The following is a 22204-nucleotide window of genomic DNA, read 5'->3' as shown; positions in this document are numbered from 1 at the left end:
TATGGAGAACCCAATAATTCATAATTAAAGGATGAATTAAACTCTCAGCTCAAAACCAAGATTTGGATATGGTTTAATTCCAGATTGATGACAGTATCTGATACCCTAAATTAGGAATGACTCTTGAACCACGGCTCTTAAAGCCAACAAACAGCTCAGATGTTATATGCACATTTAATCATTTGCATTATTTACAAACACAAGCAAGGATACTACTCCAGAAATATTTGCAATGTAAATGCTGAAATGTGAACCACAGAAGTCAGTACCTAAAGTTTAATCCCAATAGCTATCCAAATTTTAAAGAGTAGTAGAGCCCAATATATATTGTCTCCTGTGCTCCAAGATGACACTAACGATGGAGAAATTCACCTACTGGTGCATGTGTGGCAGGACCCACAATCCAGGCCACATTGTTCACAAAGGCTTTGCCTCTGTAGTGTTGTTATGCAGCCTTCCCAACTTCAAAACCCTCCTAAAATCTCATATCCTCTAGGAGGCTTTTACTGACTAATCATTCATCTCCCCACCCTATGTTCCCCTCCCTACTGAATCACCTATGCACTTCAGTCCATAACCCCTATGCATTCGGGCACTCACCCTCAACACACAGCATTTACGTACGTATAATTACACTCAGGAGCTTCCCCTAATTGTACTTTATTTTAATATCTGTCTCCCCCACTAGATTGTAATCTCCTTGAGGGCAGAGATCACATCTACTAACTCTGTTATACTTTCCCAAGCGCTAAGTCCAGTGTGCTGCAAATAGTACGCACTTAATACACACCGCTGATTTGTTGGTGGATGGCTGATGCAGTACCTAGCAGTATTTTAACTTGTGTCTCCTAGTCTTTCAATCCTTATTACCTTCCTGCTTAAAAAGAGCCACTCCTTTCTTTATTCACAGTCTTTTACACTGTGAGCCCACTGTTAGGTAGGGACTGTCCCTATATGTTGCCAACTTGTACTTCCCAAGCGCTTAGTACAGTGCTCTGCACACAGTAAGCGCTCAATAAATATGATTGATTGATTGATTCCAGGACACCATTCTGCTCTAACCTGGGATGCAGCATTATCTGAGGCTTTGTTCCACTGCATCATTAAAATAGCTCCTCTGTCCTTTTTGCTCTCAGCTTCCCAATTTTAGTTCATCATGATCAAAAATCAATCAGTGGTATTTACTGAGTGAAAGCACTGAACTGTCTACCTATATATAAGTATATATTATACATAAATATATACAGTTAGACAGTATACATATAAACTGAACGTACTTTCATTACCCAAGTTGGATACTACATGATGGAAGAATTAGGGAATATTCTTCCTACAATACGAGTATGTTCTGGGGTTAACACAACAGGTAGCTTCGTGTAGGAAGAAACAGTGGCGAGTGTACACATGGCATTAGTCTATGCGAAATGTCACAATAATTCAAAGCTCCACTGTATTCTACCTTCGCAAAGAACTTTGTGGGGTTTTTTTGTATTTTGGCAACTTTTAAGTATTTAATACAGTAAAATAGCAAAGAATTGCATGGGTGTAGGGCATTCCATTAGGACTGGACATAACAATAAGGGAATTTCACTATCTACAGGAAAAATGTAAATCATGGTAGTCTCTTCAAACCATCTATCCTCATCAAACCCATAATCTCAATGAATCAACAGTCACCATAATGCAATTATCCCATACGATGAAGTTGTTCAGGACACAACCCTTGGGTTACAGAAAAACTGGAGGTAAAGTAAAACTTTTCAGTAAGTGAGCTAAAAGTTCAACTCATATTAATTTTAAAACTGTTAGGACTAACCTCCTTACTTTATCTTGAGTTGTCTTGGGCTGTTAAATTGTATTTATCGATGGCAAATAACTTTGGCCAAGAAATGAACAACTAAGAATGTACGTAAAAATTTTAAATTTCTAAATGGCTCTAAAGACAACTTTAATTTAATGTCATCTGCAGATTAAAATGTATATCATTTGCACTGTATCACTGAATTGTTATAATTATAGAAGGTTCAAAGACAATTGTTTTCTACTTGTCCAAATATTTTGCTTCAAACAAAAAAATGTGAGCAGTGATTTTGAAAACTCTAAGTGGAAACATGTGGAAAGGTTACTGTAATTTGCATAGAGCACTATGAAAATCATGAAATTCATGTCATAGAGCTTTCAATCTTTCTATGAATGAATACAAAATAAATGTATTTATTGAGTGCTTACTATGTGCAGAGCACTGTACTAAGTGCTTGAGAGAGTATGAGTTAGCATACACGTTCCTCACCTAAAACTTTCCTAACATGCTAAATGCTTCAAACAGATACACTGCTTTCCAAGACTACTTTCTAATACAGCCTGGTAAATGATCCCTAATAGCGAGTCACCACATCAAGTATTTAAAAACATAATAGTATGCTAATTCTAAGCATTGCTGTAGGTCCTTTAATTACATGTCCAAAAGTCACTGTGTCCTCTAGATACACCCACTGTTGGTATGGCCTATGCCAGCGAAGGGGTGTCCATGTCAGTTGCTGCATGAACCTCCTGTGTTAATTCCTCAAACATCTAGCAAGGTAAGTGCCACCTTTTAAGAAAAGTTCAATAGTCCCCTACTATAGGAGAGGAAAAAACCAAACCAAACCCAAGGACCAGTTCAGAGTTTTAAACTTTTTAGCCAATCTGTGTAATGTTCAGCAATCTTCACAAATCAATCAATCGTATGAAGCACTACGCCAGTTCACAGAACACAGATGCATATGACTTTTAGGGAAAACACAGGCAGTTCTCTGAAAGCTACCCTTAGTCTTCTTGCCCCGGGAGTAGCATGGCACAAAACACGTCTCCACAGAGGGTTTGAAAAGCTTGGGCTTTGGCAGCAGGTGTTGGAGCATGTGCAGGTGAGCGTGTATCAGAGTCCAGGATATATTTGTTGCACAAGTCCCATGAATATTTCAACCCTGGGAGGGCAGCTTTTCATTTTGAGAATCAGAGTGAATTTAGGGCAGGGTATGGAGGAGAGGGGAAGATGAGCACAAAAGAAGAGGAGGAAGAGAAGAGAAGGAAATTAGAGGAAAAAGAAGGAGAGAGAACAGGAGTGGGTAGGGAGAAAATGGTATATTCTCCTAGACATGTAGATAGTAAGTGCTCTGTACACAACAAGAGCGCAATGAATTAACTTGCACGCCCCTTTTCCATGCCCCCCGGATCCTGCTTTACTGTTTCCATGGCCGAGCCACCTGAGCTGAAATGGTTAAGCTTAGGGGCTGAAGGAGCTCAAAGCCTGGTCAAGCAGTCCAGGGAGATTCTCCATTACCAGACAATAAGAAAGGAGCTCTCCACCAGGCATGGTGGTGGCTGACCCCGGGACAGACCCTGACTCAGTCTCCAGCCTTTTCGGTCTCCTGGGTGCATGGGTGACAAAGAAGGAAGTGGAAGAAGAGTTAATAGAGCTTAGTCAGGGAAGGCTCTTGGAGGAGAGGTGATCTTAATAAGGATTTGAAGGTGGGGAGAGTGATCATCTGTACGATATGAAGGAGGAGGCTTTACAGGCCAGAGGCAGGAGGATGTGGGTGAGGGGTTGGTGGGTGAGACAGACAAAAATGAGGCAGAGAGCAGGTTGCCATTAGAGGAATGAAGTCTGTGGGCTGGACTGTAGTAGGAAATCAGAGAAGTGAGGTAGGAAGGGGCAGGGTAATTGAGGTCTCTGAAGTCACTGGTAAGGAGTTTCTGTTTGATGTGAAGGTGGATAGGGAACCACTGAAGGTTCTTAAGGAGTGGGGAAAACATGGACAGAATGGTGTTGTACAAAAATGATCAGGGCAGCAAAAGGAAATATGGATTGGAGTGGGAAAGGACAGGAGGCAGGGAGGTCAGCAAGGAGGCTGATGCAGTAATCAAAGTTGGACTGTAAATTCATTACGAGCAGGGAACATGTCCACTAATTCTGTTGTATTGTACTCTCCCATTCACTTAGTACAGTGCTCTGCACATAGTAAATGCTCAATAAGTACCACTGATTGATTGGATAAGTGCTTGGACTGATGCAACAGCAGTATGGGTGGAGAGGAAAGGGCAAGTTTTACTACGTGAAAGTTGAACCAATGGGATTTGGTGAAAAGTTTAATATGTAGGTTGAATGAGAGAGTTGAGCTGACGATAAAGCCAAGGTTCATCCATTCATTCAATCATATTTATTGAGCGCTTACTGTGTGCACAGCACTGTACTAAGCGCTTGGGAAGCACAAGTTGGCAACATATAGAGACGGTCCCTACCCAACAACGGGCTCACAGTCTAGAAGGGTTACGGGCTTGTGAGGCAGGGAGGATGATGGTGCTGTCTACAATAACGGAAAAGTCAGGGGGAGGTCAGAGGTTGGGTGGGAAGATGAGGAGTTCTGTTTTGGAGATGTTAAGTTTGAGGTGTTAGAGGGTCAGCCAAGAATAGATGTCCTGAAGGCAGGAGGAAATACAAGAAAAGGAGAAAGATCTGGCAAAGGAGGAGACTGATTGAAGGCATATTTCCTCCAAGAGACCTTTCCTGACTAAGCCCTCAATTTCTCTTCTCCCTCTTCCTTCTGCGTCACCCTTGCACTTAGATTTGCTCCCTTTATTCACCATGCCTTCAGCCCCCATCACTTATATATGCATCTGCAATTTATTTATTTATACGAATGTCTGCCCCTCTAGATTGTAAGCTCGTTGTGGACAGGGAACATGTCTACCGACTTTTATATTGTACTCTCCCAGCACTTAGTACAGTACTGTGCACAAAGCAAGCACTCAATAAATAGGATTGATTGATCGCGCCTGCAAAAGACACTAAGAAAAAGCAGCCAGAGTAATAGGAGAACCAGTAGGGGACTGTGTCAGTGAAGTCAAGGTTGGAAGTTTTTAGGGGAAGTGGGTGGTCCACACCGTTGAAGGCAGCTGAGAGGTCAAGGAGGATTAGGATGGAATAGAAGTTGTTGGACTTGGCAAGAAGGTTATTGGTAACTTTTGTGATGGTGGTTTTGGTGTAGCGCAGGGAGCAGAAGGCAGAATGGAGGGGGGTCAAGGAGAGAATTGGAGGAAAGTGAAGACAGCGGGAGTAGGCAACTTGCTCAAGGTGTCTGGAGAGGTTGGATAGGAGGGGGATAGAGCAGTAACTGGGGGAGTCAGGGGTAAAGGGAGATGTTTTTAGGACAGGGGACACACGAAGATTTTTGAAAACAATTGGGAGGAAGCCACTGGAGCGTGAAGGAAGACATCAGAGAGGGCCAACATAACAGAGAAGGCCAACACAGCAGAGAAGAAACAAGCAAAGAGGAAGCCAGCCTTTTCACTTGGAATCTTAAAGCCTTCTGCTAGATTATCTCCACACAGGAATGAAAGGCAAACTCCTCTCAGGAAACAGAAACAAACGTGGCCCAGCAAACAGCCCCTCTGGTTGTTGGAAAATGAAGTTCAATAAAGGGCATCTATTGAGCGCTTACTGGAGGTGAGAACACTGTATGGAAGTACTGAAGTCACCACCTTTGACTCTCAAGGAGCCACAGCAAGGGTCTTAGGAAAGGGGAAGGAGATAAGAGGGGGCAAGTAGGGGTTGGGGTGCAGAGATTGTCAAAGAGGAGGGTCAAGTACGCTTGCCCTACTAACGTGCCTACTATGGGACTGGACTGCCCTGAGAAGAGTGATTGTGGTCTCCATCTCCAGCCACTACTTTTCCGCTGGGCTTTACCTTTCTCTCTGGCATCTGGAGAAAACAGGTTTCCATAGTCACAAGAAGGGCAAGTAATCAAATGTCTCCGTTGAACTTTCCCAAAGGCCTTTACTCCATCCTTATCCTCTCCTACCTCTCAGCTGCCTTCGACACTGTGGACCACCCCTTTCTCTTCGAAACATTATCTAACCTTGACTTCACTAACTCTGTCCTCTCCTTGTTCTTCTACCTCTTTGACAGCTCATTCTCAGTCTCTTTGGCAGGCTTCCCTTCATCTAATTGTGGGAGTGCCTCAAGGCTCAATTCCAGGTCCCCGTCTATTCTCCATCTGCACTACTCCCATATGTAAGCGGATCATTTCCAAATCAATCTCTCCAGCCCTGACCTCCCTCCCTCTCTGCAGTCCAATATTTCCTCCTGCCTTCAGAACATCTCCACTTGGCTGTCCCTCCAACTCCTCATACTTAACATGTCCAAAACACAACTCATCTTCCCTCCCAAACACTGTCTTCCCCGTCACTATAAGCAACACCACTTTCTTCCATCTCACAAGCCAATAACCTTGGCGTTACCCTCGACTCATCTCTCTCTCATTCAATCTATACATTCCATCTGTCACCAAATCCCGTCAGTTCTACCTTCGCTCCACTAAAATCCATCCTTCCCTCTCCAACCAAACTGCTACCACTTTAATCCAAGCACTTATTCTAGCCCAGCTAGGCTACTACATCAGCCTCCTCGCTGACCCTGCCTTTCATCTCTCCCCGCTCCAGCCCTTCCTTCACTCGGCTGCCTGGTGCGTTTTTCTAAAAAACCAGTCAGTCCATACTCCTCAAGAACCTCCAGTGGTTGCCCAACCACCTTCTCAACAAAAACACTGGTTTGAAAGCAATCAGCTCGTCCTCCTCCTACGTTACTTCACTGATTTCCTACTATCACCCAGTCTGCGCACTTCGCTCCTCTAACATCAACCTACTCACTGTACCTTGATCTCATCTACCTCACCACTGACCCCTTGCCTGGAACTCCCCCTTCATCATAATCATTGAAAACTGTGGTACTCCTTAAGCACTTATTATGTGTCAAGCACTGTTCTAAGTGCTAGGCTAAATACCAGTTAATCAAGACCAACACAAGGCTCACAGTCTAAGTAGAAGGGAGAACAGGTATTGAATCCCTATTTTACAAATGAGTAAACTTAGCATTTACTGTTGAAGTCATCCTCGACTCTGCTCTCTCATTCCCCTACAAATCCAATCCATCACCTAAACCTGCCGGTCTCAGCTCCACAACATTACCAAGATCTGCCCTTTCCTTTCCATTCAAACCGCTACCTTGCTGGTTGAATCTCTCATCCTATCCCGACTGGATCATTGCATCAGCCTCCTCTCTGATCTCCCATCCTCCAATCTCTCCCCACTTCAGTCTATATTTCACTCTGCTGCCCGGATTATTTCTGTACAGAAGCACTCTGGGCATGTCACTCCCCTCCTCAAAAATCTCCAGTGGTTGCCTGTCAACCTACGAATCACGCAAAATTTCCTCACTGTCGGCTTCAAGGCTCTCCATCACCTCACCTCCCTTCTCTCCTTCTACATCCCAGCCCGCACCCTCCTCTTCTGCCGCTAACCTCCTCACTGTGCCCTCTAGATTGTGAGCCCGTTGTTGGGTAGGGACTGTCTCTATATGTTGCCAACTTGCACTTCCCAAGCGCTTAGTACAGTGCTCTGCACACAGTAAGCGCTCAGTAAATACGATTGAATGAATGAACGGATGTTCCTCGTTCTCACCTGTCCCGCCGTCGACCTCTGGCCCACGTCCTTCCCCTGGCCTGGAATGCCCTCCCTCCACAAATCCGCCAAGCTAGCTCTCTTCCTCCCTTCAAAGCCCTACTGAGAGCTCACCTCCACCAGGAGGCCTTCCCAGACTGAGCTCCCATTTTCCTCTCCTCCCCTCAACCTCCTTCCCCTCCTCACAGCCCTTGTATAAACTTGTACAGATTTATTACCCTATTTATTTTACTTTCACATATTTACTACTCTTTATTTTGTTAATGATGTGCTATAATTCTATTTACTCTGACGTTTCTGACACCTGTCTACATGATTTGTTTTGTTGTCTGTCCCCGCTTCTAGGCTGTGAGCCCGTTGTTGGGTAGGGACCGTCTCTATATGTTGCCGACTTGTACTTCCCAAGCGCTTAGTACAGTGCTCTGCACACAGTAAGCGCTCAATAAATATGAATGAATGATGTAAAATGGGAAGTAAGACTGTGAGCCCCAAGTGGGACATGGACTGTGTCCCAACTGATTAGCCTTTGTCTGCCCCAGTGCTTAGAACAGTGCCTAACACATAGTGAGCACTTAACACCATTAAAAAAAACAAACATCCAGGCTGCCGCCATGCTGATCCTATCACTTGTCATAACCTGGCTTAAGTACTCCATCAGCCTCCTCAGTGGCCTCCCTGTCTCCAGCCTCTCTCCCCTCCAATCCACACTTCATTCCGCTTCCGGGAACATTCTTCTAATGCATCGTTTTCTGCAGGTTTCCCTACTCCTCCAAGACCTCCAATGGTTTGCTCATTCCTCTCCATGTCAAGTAGAAACTCCTGCTTTAAGGCACTCAACTTAACCCTGTATTTATCCTCCCTCCTCTCTCTCTAATAAAAATTGTACTTAGCATTTACTGTGTGCCAAGCAGTGTACTAAGTGCTGGGGCAGATACAAGATAATTAGGTCTGACAGTCCCTGCCCCACATGTACCTCTAAGTTGGAGGGAGAACAGGTACTGAATCCTCATTTAACAGGAATTGTACTTAAGCGCTCGGGCGGATACAAGCAAAATGGGTTGGAGACAGTCCCTGTCCCAGGTGGGACTCACAGTCTCAATCCCCATTTTACAGATGAGGAAACTGAGGCACAGAGCAGTGAAGTGACTTGCCTAAGGTCACACAGCAGACAAGTGGCCGAGCTGGGATTAGAACCCATGGCCACCTGACACCCATGTCTGTGCACTATCCACTGTGCCATGCCACTTTTCTATAATAATTATGGTATTATTAAGCGCTTACTATGTGCCAAGCACTGTTCTAAGCACTGGGGATGAGGACACTGAGGCACAGAAGTAATCTGTGCAAGGTTACTCAGCAGGCAAGTTGCAGAGCTGGAATTAGAACCCAAGTCCTATGACTCCTAGGCCTACGCTTTCCAGTAAGCAACCCTGCTTCTCAGTGTTGTACCCTCCCAAGTATTTAGTACAGTGCTCGGCACAAAGTAAGGCCTCAATAAATACTGTGAGTTTGGGGATGGAAAGCTATGGGCACAAAACCATCAATTGGGAGCTGCAAGAATATAGTTTGTGGGAAGAAGGGTGAACAGGGTCAGAAACCAGTCTAGAACGAAGAGAAGCCAACAGTAAGGAGTTTCTGCTTGACACAGAGGGAACCAGGTGGCCACTAGACGTTATGGAAGACTGAAGCGATGCAATCCAAGAAACATTTAGGAAGATGCTCCATGCTGCAGTGTACAGTATAGATTGATGGGGTTGAAGAGAACCTGGAAAACCAGAGAGGATGCTGATACAATAGTCCAATCACGACACGAGCATGAAATAGTGTGGTTATTATTTGTGTGGAGAGGCAGTGCTGCAGCAGAAGAATTGACAGATTTTGGCAATTGATGGCAGTAAAGGACAGTTAGAAGCGTGGCCTAAAGCTGTGTGGCCTCGTGGAAAAAACACGGCCTTATACGTCAGAGGACCTGGGTTCAAATTCTGACTGCAACTGTGTTGCTGTCTGACCTTGGACATATCACTTAACTCCTCTGTGCACCAGTTTCCTCAACTGTAAAATGGGGATTCAACAGCTGTTCTCCCTCTTAGACTGTGAGCCCCATGCGGGATGGGGACTGGGTCCAATATGACTAATTTCTATCTACCCCAGACCTTAGAACAGTGTAAGAACTTACCCAGAGTAAGAACTTATAAAAACAAGAAAAAGAGTCTAGGGTGAGACCAAGGTTGTGGACTTAACTGTACACTCACATTTCCATAAATGCATTCATAGTCATCCATATTCAAGACTAATCAAGCCATTATATCCACAGTCCATTCTCAGTAAGATTCCTTCAAAACTGTAATTATGCTAAAAGAGGAGATTAATTCAATATCAGTATAACCCAACTAAAAAGGTCCCTAAATCGTTAACGTAAACTTTTATGAAATGCCACAAATGAATGTCATACCCACTGAAGTAAGAGCTAGAGGGCCCAGGAAAAGGAACAATTTTTCTGGGAATTTCAATTGTGAATGGTCCCAGAAAAAAACCCAAATGCTACCACCACTGAATTCCTCAACTTCTATCCCACACCATACCTCCACACTTTCCCATCACGTTCAACAATACTACAAACCACCATGTCCCAGATGCTCACAACCTCATTGTCATCTCTGACAATCAGTCTCGTTTTTCTTCCACTATATTTCCCAGATCTGGCCCTTCCCTCTCATGGCAACAATAATAATAATAATAATTAATTATAACAATAATATTTGTTGAGTGCCTACTAGAGAAGCAGCATGGCATAGTGGAGAGAGCAAGGGCCTGGGAGTTGGAAGGTCATAGGTTCTAAACCCAGCTCTGTCGCTTGCCTGCTGTGTGATCCTGGACAAGTCACTTCACCTTTCTAGGCCTCGGCTACCTCATCTGTAAAATGGGAATTAAGGCTGTGAGCCGCACGTGGGACAGGGATTGTGTCCAACCTGATTATCTTGTATCTACCCAGCCCTTAGGACAGTGCCTGGCATATAGTAAGTGCCTAACAAATACCATCATTATTATTATTATTATGGATAAATCACTTTTAGGTGCTGGGGGTAGATAGAAATTAATGTCCCTGTCCCAGTTGGGACTCACAGTCTAAGAGAACAGACAATGAACCCCAATGTACAGCTGAGGAACCAGAGACACAGAGAAGTTAAGTTACTTGTCGTGGATCACACAACAGCCTAGTAGCAGAGTCAGGAATAGAACCCAGGTCCTCTACCTCGTAGGCCCATGCCTTTCCATTAGGCCATGCTGATCCCGACTGGGTTACTACATCAGTCTCCTTATTGATTACCCTACAAACAGCTTCTGACCTCTTTGGACTACTCTATGCAGTCTACTCTACAAATGCCAGGGTCATCTTCCTAAAATGCCATTCAGAAGACACTAATCCAGCCCTCAAAAGCCTGCAATGGCTACCCACTTCTCTCTGCATGAAAAAGAAAATTCCTCCTCGCTGGATTCAAGGCTTTGCACCAGCTGTTTCCTTCTTACCTTTCCTTTCTCTTCTCCTATTACACTCCGGCTCACATTCTTCACTCCTCCCAAGTTAACCTCCTAACTGTACGATACTCAGCTCCAACCCAACGGGCATGCTATTCCCTCTGCAGAAACTCCACTGCCCCTCAAATTCGACGCACCCTAAGCTGAAGAGGCCAGTTTTTACAGGAGATACTCCCTGACTATGTGTATCACAGATCAGTCAAATAAATTAGCACTTGTGTGCATGCCTATTCCATTCACCTTTCACTTAATGCCTTTTATTATGAGTAGTTTTACCCTCTTCTTAGTGTATTTACAATTTGTTTTCCTACCTATCTCTGTCATTTGAAAGTTCTTTTAGGGCTGGGGCTGTGTTTTCTCAGCCTATTGTAATGTTTCCCAGCAGTTCAAAGGGCAACACTGTGAACACCTGCTGGTGATGATCACCCCATTCCTGTAGTAGCAGCAATGAAATCAACAAACCTGCTCTGATCTTAACAGAAAAGACCTGCAAGTAGGCTTTGTTAAATTAGGTTCAGATTCCACACATGAATTTAAATCTGGGCCTTGTCGCATTTTAGAAGCAACACAATGAGTATTGCTTTAGGAAGCTAAACAGCATGATTCCAAGTTCAAAGTATAACTTGAAGTTTAAGTTTTTTGCACATTTTTCTGAGCAGAGCTTCACACCCCATATTTTGCTTTTCCCAATACTCTATCTCCCCCATCCCCCACGAAAAATGGTAATTTGGTAAATTAGGCCCACAAGGCACTCCCTTGTTTCCCTCCAATCCCTACTCCTTCCCCACTGAACACAGGGAAAGTGGGGATATCTGAGCACCCAGGAGTAATGAAGAAAAAGATATTTCACTTTGATCAAGTCTCCCAAGAACTTGCACCAAGGAAGGAGGGAGAAAACCCTCTTGCCCAAAATCTCTAACTTTGGGAACCTTTAATATTTGAAACCTGGTTTAATGCACTAAACATGAGAACAACGGTTCCTGTGCAAAATAAAAAGGCCAAGGACGAGTAATTCCAAAACTTGACAATCCAAAGTAAGAACCGCCCAACAGTTAATTCAACCACGCAGGAGTTCCGAAGATGGGTAAAGCTGGAATTGATTCAAGGAACTTTCTTCAAAATCAAAATTTAAAAGAAAGACTAAGGTCAGAAAAGTAATGGGGGTACTTAGGTTGCTTATCATTAGGACAAAAATTACATTTTTCTGTCATGGTCTGACTTTTTTGACATTTATAAGACGGCCAACTGTAATAAATCAGAATTGCACTCATGAATTTTAAAAGGCTACTCCGAAAAATCTGCTTTACTGTCATCATAATCGACCAACAAAAAAAGTCTTGATCCCTATTCCTGATTTTCTTTTGGCGGAACTTTGATTAAAGGGAAAAAAATGCTGCTCATCCAGCAGGGAAGTACAACCGTAGGTTTCTAAATGGTACATTTAGGACAATACACTAGAAAATGAAATTACCAGTCTTCTTCAATGCATATACTTTTCTCACCATTCAGAAGGAAGCTGCACTTCAATTTCAGGTGTTTACCATTAAAAACTAAAGAGACTGAATAATCTGAAACTGCTGATTAGAGAGTCTGGGCTCTTATTATATATAGCCGGCTAATGGGTTTTGGCATAACGTGCCACAAAAGTACTATGATCCCACCGATGTACATATCTAGGGCTCAACACATGCTACAACTCTGGAAAAAAGGTTATCTGACAATATTTCTTTTCAACAAGTTTTCACAGTTCCAAAGACAAAGCATTCAGCCTACCATTTACTACAATATCTACTGTACATCCTACTTGAGACATTAAAGCCACTGAAAAAGTTGCAACAATTCCCACCTCCTCTAAAGACTTCTAGAGCCTAGCAACAATGAATCCACATCTCCTGCAATAATACCATGTCACAATTTAGGACGGGAGACACCGAAGTTTAACTTGGAAGTTTAATAAGTTCCCCTTCAGTATTGAAAAGGTTGTTTTGTGGGGTTTTTTACCCATTGCTATGAAGGAAGGGATTACGAGAGTTCAAAAAGGCATAATGTAGTAGGGAAAACTTTTCCATTTATCTAGTGGGCCCAACAGACTGGTTGTTCTCCTTGGTTACACGAAGAAAATGACCCTAGTGTGAACTCAATATTGAGCAGCAAGTGAAACGCCGGTGTGAATTATTGATCGCCCGTGGGAACCGAGTCCCCTTAGGGTTTTTCTTATTCCGCTCCAATTTCGGGACCCAGGAGGGGTCTCCCCCCAGCCCCGTCACCTCTCTCCCTGATTATAGCGCTTCCCGCTTATTCGGGATGCACTTTTATCGACCTCTGAAAACCCAGCCCGACCCTATAATAATAATAATAATAATGGTATTTGTTAAGCATCCACTATGTGCCAAGCACCGTTCACCCCCACTGTTTTCCACAGTGTCTCTAGACGCAGCGTGGCTTTGTGGCCAGAGGCTGGGCTTGGGAGTCGGAGGTCGTGGGTTCTAATCCCGTGTCTGCCCCTTATCAGCTGTTTGACTTTGGGCAAGTCACTTCTCCGGGCCTCTGTGACCTCATCTGCAAAACGGGGATGAAGCTGGTGAGAGCCCCACGTGCGACGACCTGATTCCCTCGTGCCCACCTCCGGCGCTTAGAATGGAGCTTGGCACTGAGTGGGCGCTTAACAAATACCGTGGTTAATTAATTCATTTTCCTAGGACCGTCTTTTCATTTCACCCCCCACCCGCCGCTGAAGGAGAACCCCAGGCCAAGTCGGGTGCTACAAAGTGGCCCTCTGTGTGCTTGGAAAACCTGAAAGATGAAGGCTTTCGCTCGAGGTGATAAATGTGGTTCGGGGGAGATGAGAGATTTTCAGCCCCCCTTTTTCCTGTGTGTGTGTGTCGGGGGGGGGACGAGCATGGATGGGAAGAAAGGAGGGATTGTGCAGGGTGCATGGAGTGGAAACCCCTGGAAGAGAAGTTCCCCGGCCAGGGCCCCCAGTTGGGGGTGGGCTTGGGAGTCGGAGGACCTGGGTTCTAATCCCGGCTCCGCTGCTTGTCTGCTATGTGACCTTAGGCAAGCCACTTGATTTCTCCGTGCCCTCAATTACCCATCTGGGAAATGGGGATGAAAACTGGGAGCCCCATGTGGGTCAACCTGATTTCCTTGCATCTCCCTGGGTGCTTAGAACAGGGCTTGGTGCACCGTCAGCGCTTAACAAATACCATTATTATCTTCTAGACCGTAAGCCCATTGGTGGGTAGGCACCGTCTCTTATCTGTTGCCTATCTGTGCTTCCCAAGTGCTTAGCGCAGTGCTCTGCACACGGTAAGCGCTCAATAAATATGATTGAATGAATAATAATATTGGCATTTATTAAGCACTTCCTTCTAGACTGTGAGCCCATTGTTGGGTAGGGACCATCTCTCTATGTTGCCCACTTGTACTTCCCAAGCGCTTAGTCCAGTGCTCTGCATGCAGTCAGCGCTCAATAAATGATTGAATGAATGAATGCTATGTAAAAAGCACTGTTCTAAGCAGTGCTTCAAAGCCCTACTGAGAGCTCACCTCCTCCAGGAGGCCTTCCCAGACTGAGCCCCCTTTTTCCTCTCCTCCTCCCGATACCCCCTGCCCTACCTCCTTTCCCTCCCCACATCACTTGGATATATTTGTACAGATTTATTACTCTATTAATTTTACTTGTACATATTTACTCTTCTATTTATTCTGTTAATGATGTGCATATACGTATCATTCTATTTGTTCTGACGATTTTGACACTTGTCTACATGTTTTGTTGTCTGTCTTCCCCTTCCAGCCTGGAGGCCCATTGTGAGGTAGGGACCGTCTCTCTCTGTTGCCGACTTGTACTTCTCAAGCGCTTAGTCCAGTGCTCTGCACGCAGTCAGCGCTCAATAAATACGACTGAACGAATGCTATGTGCAAAGCACTGTTCTAAGCCGTGCTTCGAATGAAAGGAATGAAATACTACTAATAATGATGGCATTTATTAAGCGCTTACTATGTACAAAGCACTGTTCTAAGCCGAGCTTCGAATGAAAGGAAATACTAATAACGATGGCATTTATTAAACACTTACTATGTGCAAAGCACTGTTCTAAGCCATGCTTCGAATGAAAGGAATGAAATAATATTAATAACGATGGCATTTATTAAGTGCTTACTGTGTGCAAAGCACTGCTCTAAGCTCTTAATAAGCCACACTGCTTCTCTACGATTAAGACTGTGAGCCCCATGTGGGACAACCTGCCAAACTTGTATCTCTCCCAGCGCTTAGAACAGTGCTTGGCATATCGTAAGAGCTTCACAAATACCACCATTCTTTCTGAACAAACACTACCTTTATTATTAAAGGGGCAATGATGGCATTTATTAAGGGCTTACTGTGCTCAAAGCACTGTTCTAAGCCATGCTTCGAATGAAAGGAATGAAATACTACTAATGATGGCATTTATTAAGCGCTTACTGTGTGCAAAGCACTGTTCTACGCCGTGCTTCGAAAGAATGAAATACTAATAATTATGGCATTCATTAAGCACTTACTATGTGCACTGTTCCAAGCTGTGCTTCGAATGAAAGGAATGAAATACTACTAATAATGACGGCATTTATTAAGCGCTTACTGTGTGCAAAGCACTCTTCTAAGCCGTGCTTCGAATAAAGGAATGAAATAGTAATGATGGCATTTATGAAGCGCTTACTACGTGCAAAGCACTATTCTGAGCGGTGCTTCGAATGAAAGAAATGGAATACTAAGAATGATGGCATTTATGAAGGTTTGCTCTGTGCAAAGCACTGTTCTAAGCTGTGCTTCGAATGAAAGGAATGAAATACTAATGATGGCATTTACTAAGCGCTTACTGTGTGCAAAGCACTGTTCCAAGCCGTGCTTCGAATGAAAGGAATGAAATACTAACAATGATGGAATTTATTAAGTGCTTACTGTGTGCAAAGCACTGTTCCAAGCCGCGCTGCGAATGAAAGGAATGAAATACTAATGATGGCATTTATTAAACACTTACTATGTTCAAAGCACCGTTCCAAGCCGTGCTTCGAATGAACAGAATAGAATACTAGGAATGACGGCATTTATGAAGGCTTACTCTGTACAAAGCACTGTTCTAAGCTGTGCTTCGAATAAAAGGAATGAAATACTAACAATGATGGCATTTAGTAACCGCTTACTGTGTGCAAAGCACTGTTCCAAGCCGTGCTTCGAATGAAAGGAATGGAATACTAAGAATGACGGCATCTATGAAGGCTTACTCTGCGCAAAGCACTGTTCTAAGCCGTGCTTCGAATGAAAGGAATGAAATACTAACAATGATGGCATTTAGTAAGCGCTTACTGTGTGCAAAGTACTGTTCTAAGCCGTGCTTGGAATGAAAGGAATGAAATACTAACCATGATGGCATTTATTAAGCACTTACTATGTGCAAAGCACTGTTCTAAGCCGTGCTTCGAATGAAAGGAATGAAATACTAATGATGGCATTTATTAAGCGCTTACTATGAAATACTAACAATGATGGCATTTATTAAGCGCTTACTGTGTGCAAAGCACTGCTCTAAGCCGTGCTTCGAATGAAAGGAATGAAATACTAATGATGGCATTTATTAAGCGCTTACTTTGTGCAAAGCACTGTTCCAAGCCATGCTTCGAATGAACGGAGTGGAATACTAAGAATGACGGCATTTATGAAGGCTTACTCTGGGCAAAGCACTGTTCTAAGCTGTGCTTCGAATAAAAGGAATGAAATACTAACAATGATGGCATTTAGTAACCGCTTACTGTGTGCAAAGCACTGTTCCAAGCCGTGCTTCGAATGAAAGGAATGGAATACTAAGAATGACGGCATCTATGAAAGCTTACTCTGTGCAAAGCACTGTTCTAAGCCGTGCTTCGAATGAAAGGAATGAAATACTAATGATGGCATTTATTAAGCGCTTACTCTGTGCAAAGCACTGTTCTAAGCTGTGCTTCGAATGAAAGGAATGAAATACTAACAATGATGGCATTTATTAAGCGCTTACTGTGTGCAAAGCACTACTCTAAGCCGTGCTTCCAATGAAAGGAATGGAATACTAATGATGGCATTTATTAAGCGCTTACTGTGTGCAAAGCACTACTCTAAGCCGTGCTTCGCAGGAAAGGATTGAAATACTAACAATTATGGCATTTACTAAGCTGTTACTATGTGCAAAGCACTGTTCCAAGCCGTGCTTCGAATGAAAGGAATGAAATACTACTAATGATGGCATTTATTAAGCGCTTACTATGAGGAAAGCACCGTTCTAAGCCGTGCTTCTAATGAAAAAAATGAAATACTACTAATGATGGCATTTATTAAGCGCTTACTGTGTGCAAAGCACTGTTCCAAGCTGTGCTTCGAATGAAAGGAATGAAATACTAACAATGATGGCATTTATTAAGCGCTTACTGTGCGCAAAGCACTCTTCTAAGCCGTGCTTCGAATGAAAGGAATGGAATGCTAATGATGGCATTTATTAAGCGCTTACTGTGTGCAAAGCACTACTCTAAGCCGTGCTTCCAATGAAAGGAATGGAATACTAACAATTATGGCATTTATTAAGCACTTACTGTGTGCAAAGCACTGCTCTAAGCCGTGCTTCGAATGAAAGGAAATACTAATGATGGCATTTATTAGGCGCTTACTGTGTGCAAAGCACTGTTCCAAGCCGTGCTTCGAATGAAAGGGATGAAATACTAATGATGGCATTTATTAAGCGCTTACTCTGTGCAAAGCACTACTCTAAGCCGTGCTTTGGAGGAAAGGAATGAAATACTAACAATGATGGCACTTACTAAGCTCTTACTATGTGCAAAGCACTGTTCCAAGCCGCGCTTCGAATGAAAGGAATGAAATACTAACAGTGATGGCATTTATTAAGCGCTTACTATGTGAAAAGCACTGTTCCAAGCCGCGCTTCGAATGAAGGAATGAAATACTAACAATGATGGCATTTATTAAGCGCTTACTGTGTGCAAAGCACTACTCTAAGGCGTGCTTACAATGAAAGGAATGGAATACTAACGATGGCATTTAGTAAGCGCTTACTGTGTGCAAAGCACTATTCCGAGCCGTGCTTGGAATGAAAGGAATGAAATACTAACGATGGCATTTATTAAGTGCTTACTGTGTGCAAAGCACTGTTCCAAGCCGTGCTTCAAATGAAAGGAATGAAATACTAACAATGATGGCATTTACTAAGCGCTTACTGTGTGCAAAGCACTACTCTAACCCGTGCTTCCAATGAAAGGAATGGAATACTAATGATGGCATTTAGTAAGCGCTTACTGTGTGCAAAGCACTCTTCTAAGCCGTGCTTCCAATGAAAGGAATGAAACACTAACGATGGCATTTATTAAGCGCTTACTGTGTGCAAAACACTGTTCCAAGCCACGCTTCGAATGAAAGGAATGAAATACTAAGAATGACGGCACTGATGAAGGCTTACTCTGTGCAAAGCACTCTTCTAAGCCGCGCTTCGAATGAAAGGAATGAAATACTAATGATGATGGCATTGATGAAGGCTTACTCTGTGCAAAGCACTGTTCTGGGCCGTGCTTCGAATGAAAGGAATGAAATACTAACAACGATGGCATTTAGTAAGTGCTTACTGTGTGCAAAGCACTCTTCTGAGCTATGCTTCGAATGAAAGGAATGAAATACTAACGATGGCATTTATGAGGCGCTTACTCTGTGCAAAGCACTGTTCCACGCCGCGCTTCGAATGAAAGGAATGAAATACTAAGAATGACGGCATTGATGAAGGCTTACTCTGTGCAAAGCACTCTTCCAAGCCGCGCTTCGAATGAAAGGAATGAAATACTAATGATGGCATTGATGAAGGCTTACTCTGTGCACAGCACTGTTCCGGGCCATGCTTCGAATGAAAGGAATGAAATACTAACAATGATGGCATTTACTAAGCGCTTACTGTGTGCAAAGCACTGTTCCAAGCCGCGCTTCGCAGGAAAGGAATGAAATACTCATGATGGCATTTAGTAAGCTATTACTGTGTGCAAAGCACTCTTCTGAGCTGTGCTTCGAATGAAAGGAATGAAATACTAACAATGGCATTTATGAAGCGCTCACTCTGTACAACGCACTGTTCCACGCCGCGCTTCGAATGAAAGGAATGAAATACTAACAATGATGGCATTTACGAAGCGCTTACTCTGTGCAAAACACTGTTCCAAGCCGTGCTTCGAATGAAAGGAATGGAATACTAAGAATGACGGCACTGATGAAGGCTTACTCTCTGCAAAGCACTCTTCCAAGCCGCGCTTCGAATGAAAGGAATGAAATACTAACGATGGCATTTATTAAGCGCTTACTGTGTGCAAAGCACTGTTCCAAGCCGTGCTTCGAATGAAAGGAATGAAATACTAACAATGATGGCATTTACTAAGCGCTTACTGTGTGCAAAGCACTGTTCCAAGCCGTGCTTCAAATGAAAGGAATGAAATACTCATGATGGCATTTAGTAAGCCATTACTGTGTGCAAAGCACTCTTCTGAGCTGTGCTTCGAATGAAAGGAATGAAATACTAATGATGGCATTTATTAAGCGCTTACTGTGTGCAAAGCACCGTTCCAAGCCGCGCTTCGAATGAAGGAATGAAATACTAACAATGATGGCATTTATTAAGCGCTTACTGTGCGCAAAGCACTACTCTAACCCGTGCTTCGCAGGAATGAAATACTCATGATGGCATTTAGTAAGCGCTTACTGTGTGCAAAGCACTATTCCGAGCCGTGCTTCGAATGAAAGGAACGAAATACTAACGATGGCATTTATGAGGCGCTTACTCTGTGCAAAGCACTGTTCCAAGCCGCGCTTCGAATGAAAGGAATGAAATACTAAGAACGATGGCATTTATGAAGCGCTTACTCTGTGCAAAGCACTGTTCCAAGCCGTGCTTCGAATGAAAGGAATGAAATACTAACGATGGCATTTATTAAGCACTTACTTTGTGCAAAACACTGTTCCGGCCCGTGCTTCGAATGAAAGGAATGAAATACTAAGAATGACGGCACTGATGAAGGCTTACTCTCTGCAAAGCACTCTTCCAAGCCGCGCTTCGAATGAAAGGAATGAAATACTAATGATGGCATTTATTAAGCGCTTACTGTGTGCAAAGCACTGTTCCATGCCGTGCTTCGAATGAAAGGAAGGAAATACTAACAATGATGGCATTTATTAAGTGCTTATTGTGCGCAAAGCACTACTCTAACCCGTACTTCGCAGGAAAGGAATGAAATACTCATGATGGCATTTAGTAAGCTATTACTGTGTGCAAAGCACTCTTCTGAGCTGTGCTTCGAATGAAAGGAATGAAATACTAACGATGGCATTTATGAAGCGCTCACTCTGTGCAAAGCACTGTTCCAAGGCGCGCTTCGCAGGAAAGGAATGAAATACTAACGATGGCATTTATTAAGCGCTTACTGTGTGCAAAGCACTGTTCCAAGCCGTGCTTCGAATGAAAGGAATGAAATACTAACGATGGCATTTATGAGGCGCTTACTCTGTGCAAAGCACTGTTCCACGCCGCGCTTCGAATGAAAGGAATGAAATACTAACAATGATGGCATGTATGAAACGCTTACTCTGTGCAAAGCACTGTTCCAAGCCGCGCTTCGAATGAAAGGAATGAAATACTAATGATGATGGCAGTGATGAAGGCTTACTCTGTGCAAAGCACTGTTCCGGGCCGCGCTTCGAATGAAAGGAATGCAATAGTAACAACGATGGCATTTAGTAAGCGCTTACTGTGTGCAAAGCACTCTTCTAAGCCGTGCTTCCAATGAAAGGAATGAAACACTAACGATGGCATTTATTAAGCGCTCACTGTGTGCAAAACACTGTTCCAAGCCGCGCTTCGAATGAAAGGAATGAAATACTAAGAATGACGGCACTGATGAAGGCTTACTCTGTGCAAAGCACTCTTCCACGCCGCGCTTCGAATGAAAGGAATGAAACACTAATGATGGCATTTATTAAGCGCTGACTGTGTGCAAAGCACTCTTCTAAGCCGTGCTTCGAATGAAAGGAATGAAACACTAATGATGGCATTTATTAAGCGCTGACTGTGTGCAAAGCACTCTTCTAAGCCGTGCTTTGAATGAAAGGAATGAAACACTAATGATGGCATTTATTAAGCGCTTACTCTGTGCACAGCACTGTTCCAAGCCGCGCGTCGAATGAAAGGAACGGAATATCAAGAATGGTGGCGTCTATCAGGCGCTTACTCTGCGCAAGCCGCGCTTCAAAGGGCCGAAATGCCGCTGCCGACGACGGCACCTACTAAGCGCCCTACTGTGTGCAAAGCGCTGCTGGGGGGGGGGGGTTACAATCAATCAATCGTATTGATTGAGCGCTTACTCCGTGCGGAGCACCGTCCTAAGCGCTTGGGAAGTACAAATTGGCAACACCCAGAGACAGCCCCTACCCAACAGTGGGCTCACCGTCTGAAAGGGGGAGACGAAACCAAACAGACTAACAAAATAAAACGAATAGATATGGACAAGTGAAATAACAAAGGAAGGGAGGGCCCCTCCGAAGTTTCCTCCCTCCCTCCGTCGGCCTGCGGGGGACCCCGGGGTTGGGCCGAGGGGGCGAACAAAAGGCGGCGGCGGGAAGATGGGGGTCCCGGCGGGTTGGGCCTCGGCCCGGACGACGGCTGTCCCCGCGGCCTTGGAGGGGAAGGCTCCGGGAACAATGCGGCGGCGGCGGCCTCCCGACAACTCACCACCCAGGTCAGCCCGCCGCCGATGCCTCCTCCCGCTCCTCCTGCTCCTCCTCCTCCTGCTGCTGCCACGGCCTTGGCCATGGCGGCGGCCCCGACTCCGGGAAACGGGCCCCTTTTCCGCCGCCTCGGCAGCGGCCCGGCCTCCTACCCGCGCCGGCTCGCCATGGCGCGCGGGCACGCGCGCTCCCTCACGGCCGCGCGCCCCCCACCCCCCTCCTCAACTCGAGGAGGCGCCGGGGCCTAGTCGGGCCCGTTTTTGAGGTAGGGCCCGGCTATTTATTGATTTATTTTACTTCGACATCACTCTTCTGTTGATTTTATTTCTTTAATACGTTTTGTTTTGTTCCCCGTCTAGACTGTGAGCCCGCTGTTGGGTCGGGACCGGCTCTAGA

General features: G+C 44.3%; 1 protein-coding gene across 1 annotated transcript in view; it reads right to left on the bottom strand.

Annotated features, from left to right (window-relative positions):
* Window positions 1-21952, bottom strand: part of TOP2B (DNA topoisomerase II beta) — an 89953-nt gene extending 68001 nt beyond the window's left edge. The window contains exon 1 of the mRNA XM_038767590.1: window positions 21813-21952. Within this exon, the coding sequence (XP_038623518.1) occupies window positions 21813-21893 (81 nt within the window). The 5' untranslated portion in view covers window positions 21894-21952. The remainder of the gene's footprint in view (window positions 1-21812) is intronic.
* Between the last annotated feature and the right edge of the window lie 252 nt (window positions 21953-22204).

This window comes from Tachyglossus aculeatus, chromosome 2 (genome assembly GCF_015852505.1).
Source record: "Tachyglossus aculeatus isolate mTacAcu1 chromosome 2, mTacAcu1.pri, whole genome shotgun sequence".
NCBI lineage: Eukaryota > Metazoa > Chordata > Mammalia > Monotremata > Tachyglossidae > Tachyglossus > Tachyglossus aculeatus.
Note: the sequence above shows the minus strand (reverse complement) of the source record. Positions and strands in the feature narration are given on the sequence as shown.